This window comes from Nicotiana sylvestris, chromosome 12 (assembly GCF_000393655.2).
Source record: "Nicotiana sylvestris chromosome 12, ASM39365v2, whole genome shotgun sequence".
Lineage (NCBI taxonomy): Eukaryota > Viridiplantae > Streptophyta > Magnoliopsida > Solanales > Solanaceae > Nicotiana > Nicotiana sylvestris.
Window position 1 is genome coordinate 139794124 of NC_091068.1, and position 5387 is coordinate 139799510.

The 5387-nt window shown below is 44.0% G+C and overlaps 1 protein-coding gene across 1 annotated transcript; it reads right to left on the reverse strand.

Annotated features, from left to right (window-relative positions):
- Positions 1-1365: 1365 nt before the first annotated feature.
- LOC138883843 (uncharacterized) lies at positions 1366-3666 on the reverse strand. Its single transcript, XM_070164559.1, has 3 exons — positions 3219-3666; positions 2089-2909; positions 1366-1566 (listed from the first exon to the last, which is right to left on the reverse strand). Exons 1-3 carry the CDS (start codon positions 3664-3666, stop codon positions 1366-1368), a joined length of 1470 nt encoding a protein of 489 aa, XP_070020660.1.
- Positions 3667-5387: the final 1721 nt, after the last annotated feature.

Genomic DNA, 5387 nt, shown 5'->3' on the forward strand with positions numbered 1-5387 from the left:
CCGGCTCAAATCTACCTAACGGAGATCTACACCACCTCCCATATAAAGCTCCATACAGAGCCATCTGAATACTCGACCGATAATTGTTATTGTAAGCAAACTCTATGGGCGGCAGAAACTGGTCCGATGAACCACCAAAACCAATGACATAAGCACGTAACATATCCTTCAATATTTGAATAGTGCGTTTAGACTATCTATCCGTCTGAGGGTAAAATGATGTGCTCAACTCAACCTGAGTGCCCAACTCTCCAAAACTGCGATGTAAATTGCGTGCCCCCACCTGAAATGATGGAAACAGGCACACCATGCAGGCGAACAATCTCTCTGATGTAAATCTTAGGCAACCGATCTGAAAAATAAGTAGTACTCACAGGAATGAAGTGCGCAAACTTGGTCAGCCGATTCACAATCACCCAACTGGTATCGAACTTCCTCGAAGTCTGTGGGAGCTCGACTACGAAATCCATGGTGATCTGGTCCCACTTCCACTCTGGAATCTCTATCTTCTGAAGCAATCCACCAGGTCTCTGATGCTAATATTTTAGCTGCTGATAGTTGAGATACCGAGACACAAACCCAACTATATCCTTCTTCAATTCCACCAATAATGTTACCTCAGGTCCTGGTACATCTTCACGGCACCCGGATGGATGGAATACCGCGAACTGTGGGCCTCCTCAAGAATCAGCTCTCGTAGCCCATCGACAATGGGTACACATATTCGGCCCTGCATCCTCAACACCACATCATCACCAATAGTCACATAACTGGTATCACCGTGCTTAACTCTGTCCTTGAGGACAAGCAAATGAGGGTCATCCTACTGGCACTTTCTGATGCGATCAAATAAGGAAGACCGAGAAACCACATATTCCAGAACCCGACTGGGCTCCGAAATATCCAATCTCATGCACTGGTTGGCCAAATCCTGAACATAAACTGCAAGAGGTCTCTCCCCAATAGGAATAAATGCAAGACTACCCATACTCACTGCCTTCCTAGTCAAGGCATCGACCACCACATTGGCCTTTCCCGGTTGATACAGAATAGTAATATCATAGTCCTTTAGCAACTTCAACCATCTCTGTTGCATCAAATTGAGATCCTTCTATTTGAACAAGTGCTGGAGGCTACGATGATCAGTAAATACCCCACACGACACACCATAAAGATAGTGCCTCCAAATCGTCAACGCGTGGACAATGGCAACCAACTACAAATCATGAACAAGGTAGTTCTTCTCATGGGGATTCAACTGGAGCGAAGCATAAGCAATCACTCTACCCTACTACATCAAAACACACCCAATACTGATGGTAGAAGAACTAGAAGCTGATGGTAGAACTAGAACTGGAGTTGTGGTCAAGACAGTCTTAAGCTTCTGATCTGAGAATCATCACAATACACCATATAAGAACTAGAAGCTGATGGTAGAACTAGAACTGGAGTTGTGGTCAAGACAGTCTTAAGCTTCTGAAAGCTCGCCTCACACTCATCCGACCCCCTGAAAGGAGCACCCTTTTGGGTCAATTTGGTCAAGGGTGATGCAATAGATGAGAAACCCTGCACGAACATACAATAATAACCATCCAAACCAAGAAAGCTCTGAATCTTTATAGTTGAGGATAGTCTAGGCCAACTCAGAACCGCCTCTATCCACTTCGGATCTACCTGAATACCCTTACTGGACACACGTGCCAAAACTTTTTGGTCTCCATGTTCCGGTCCCAGAAGAAGCTTATTTTTTACGCCACTAAAATGAGCCAAAACTCAAACTTGGAGAATTTGGCATAAATCTTCTCCTCCCTCAACTGCTGCAACATAATCTGCAAATACTAAGAATGCTCTTCCTGGATACGAGAGTAAACCAAGATATCATCAATGAGTACAATAACAAACGAGTCGAGATAAGGCTGAAACACACTGTATATCAGATGCATGAATGCTACTAGGGCGTTGGGCAGCCCAAAAGACATCACAAGGAACTCATAATGACCATAACGGGTCCTGAAAGCTGATAACAATGTACAAGTCCCAAATCTTCATCTGGTGATACCCTGACCTCAATTCAATCTTGGAGAATACCCTCGCTCCCTGAAGCTGGTCAAATAGATAATTAATATGTGGCAAAGGATACGTTTTCTTGATTGTGACTTTGTTCAACTGCATATAATCAATGCACATCCTCATAGAGTCATCTTTTTTCTTCACAAACAGAACCGGTGCACCCCATGGTGACACAATAAGTCTAATATACCCCTTCTCAAGGAGCTCCTGAAGATGCTCCTTCACCTTAGTCGGTGCCATACAGTATGGAGGAATAGAAATAGGATGAGTGTCCATCACCAAGTCAATACCAAAGTCAATATCTCTGTCGGGTGGCATGCCCGGTAGGTCTGCAGGAAACACATCTGGAAAATCTTGCACCACCGGAACAGAATCAATAGTAGGAGTCTCAGCACTAACATCCCTCACAGAGGCCAAATAAGATAGGCAACCCTTCCCAACCATTCGCTGGGCCATTAAGTATGTAATTGCCCTACTGGGAACGTAGTCTAGAGAACCTCTCCACTCAATCTGTGGCAACCTCGACATCGCTAGTATCACAGTCTTAGCGTGACAATATAGAACATCATGACATGGAGACAACCAGTCCATACCCAAGATCACATTGAAATCAACCATGCTAAGCAACAATAGATCAACTCTAGTCTCCAATCCGCCAGCAGTCACCACACACGATCCATAGACACGATCCACAACAATAGTATCGCCTACTGGTATAGATACATGAACAGATGAAATGAGAGACTTACGAGGCATATACAAATAATGAGCAAAATACGATGACATATATGAATAAGTGGAACCAGTATCAAATAATACAGAGGCATCCCTGTGGCAAACTGAGACAATACATGTGATCACTGCATCTGAAGCAATGGCATCTGGTCTGGTGGAAAGAGCATAGAATAAGGCTTGACCGCCACATGATCGGCCTCCCCCTCTAGGGCAACCTTACGCTAATTGGGCCCCACCCCGAGCTGGCTGAGCAAGTGGTGTAGCTGTTGGTGTTGGTGCCATCGGCCAAGAATTCTGATGTGGAGTCCTGCTCGACAACCTAGGGCAATCTCTCTTTTTATGACCAAGATCCCCGCACTCGAAACAACCCCTCCTCTAACGGAACTGTTCCTCCTGATACCCCGAGGAACTACCCGCAAAAACCTGAGCAGACGAGGCATGGTGAGAACTTTGTGCTGGTAGTGCACTGAATGAATACTGGCATGAGCGATTAATGTGAGAACTGTGGCTGAGTAACTCACCACGATGAACTGGTTGAGTCGTCTGAGCATGCCTATAGGGACAACCCCTGTCATGGTGGAATTTTCCTCCAGAAGGAACGCCACCAAAACTACCTGATCCACAAGGCCTATTAGCCTCCCTCTCAACCCGCTCTTGGCGGCGGACAGACCCTATCTCTCGAGCAATGTCAACAACCTCCTTAAAAGTAGCACCAAACACCCTCTCTCTAGGTATAAGCAGCCGCAGCTGAAATGTGAGGCCATCAACGAACCTCCTGGTCCTCTTCCTATCAGTGGGAATTGACAAAACTGCATGACGGGCTAACTTATAAAACCTCATCTCATACTGTATCACAGTCATATAATCTTGATGTAACTGCTCGAACTGTCTGCGCAGCTCCTCTCTACGAGACTACGCCACATACTTCTCCAAGAAGAGAAAGGATAACTACAACTATGTAAGTGGTGTTTCACCAACCGGTCTACGCCTCTCAGAAGGGACTAAGATAACAATGCACCTTTAGTGTTTGATAGTATGCTCAAAACAAGCTAGAATCTCAATCTCGTCTCTAATTTTCGGTTTAAATTGTAATTCTTACGCAATAGATCAAAGTGCTAAAAGTTTCGGAATTTTGTAAGGAATAAGGAAAGCTTTATTGAGGTATGTATGGCTAAAACCCCGTCTTTTAGAAATTGAGCTTTATCGTTGGTTGTGTGAGTACGGTAAGATTAAATTGAATTCTTGTATTGATTGCTATTTCACTTGACTTGGTGTTGCAACCTTATCTGTGTGGAAACTGTGTCTCAAATTGATCAACGTGTTATTCTTGATAATTTGAAAAGTTGCAAGGACTATGAATCATGTATCGAAATGCTTAGACCTTAGATTGAAATTGAAGTGTGTTGTTGTGCCATTTACATGAAGTCTCATCTATGCCTACAACCTTATTTGCTCTTGTGTGCCATACTCTCTTGAATTACAAACCTAATGTTGAAAATGGGAACAATGTGAAACGTGAATTGTGGAATGTGAAAATTGTGTCCCCAAGTTCCGGTATACTAATCCATGTGTAACCAAAGATTGGAGTGAGATGAATAATGGAAAATGGTAATGCCTCGGTGAGGCGGCCTAGCCAATCGGGCCGTGATCGGACGCCATGACATACACACATGGCGGTTATGCATTGATGATTGAAACTGGAAAGTGAGAATAAAATATTGGTAACGTCTTCGGGAGACGGCCTAGCCGATCGGGTCGAGATCGGACTCCACTCAAGATAATGGTGGTAATGTGAACGATGTGGAACAGTATGAAATGCCCAACTAAAGGCTATGGAAATATGATGTAAAGGTTGTGTAATTATTTCATGTTGATAATGTTGTGATCGTTTAAAGCTTTGGAGTGATACCTGTGATCTCCTTATTTGTGTATGAAAATTCTTTCTAATTTGATAGTGTTTAGTTATACATACTAGTACTGTTTCATGGTACTAGCGTCCCTTTTGCCGAGGGTGCTACATTTTTTTAAATGAATGTAGGTGGCTCCATAGCGGATAATGCCGATCGTGTGTAGTGAAGCATCCGTCTTCTCAAGATCTTGGTGAGCCCCTTTCTCCTTCAAGGGGCTATATTGTATATCTTTGTATTGTGGACTTTCACTTTTGAGGTATAGCCGGGGCCTTGTTGCCGGCGTTGTCAAACTCATCTTTTGCATCCTATAGGCTCCATAGACATATGTGTGGGTTATGTACGGGGGTTGGATGGGTCTACGAACCATGTTTTAATTCTAAACTTATGTTGCCTATAAATTGTAACTCTATAGGGATCTTGGAAACTAACTCATCTACGGTTTAATGTGGTGTTTAAAATGAACTGTCAATGTAGAATGTTCTATCTTTCCCCGTCTAAATGGATAAACAAAAGTATGGTTTCTTTATTCATATCGAGGTGGGTAGGAAGTGTATGGTAAGGCTTGCTCAGTTGGGTTCACTCGATTGAGCTCCGGTCGCACCTCTCGAGGTTGGGGCGTGACACGAGCAGCTACCACCGGCTGGGCTGGTAGTACCCGGTGTCCGGAGTCCC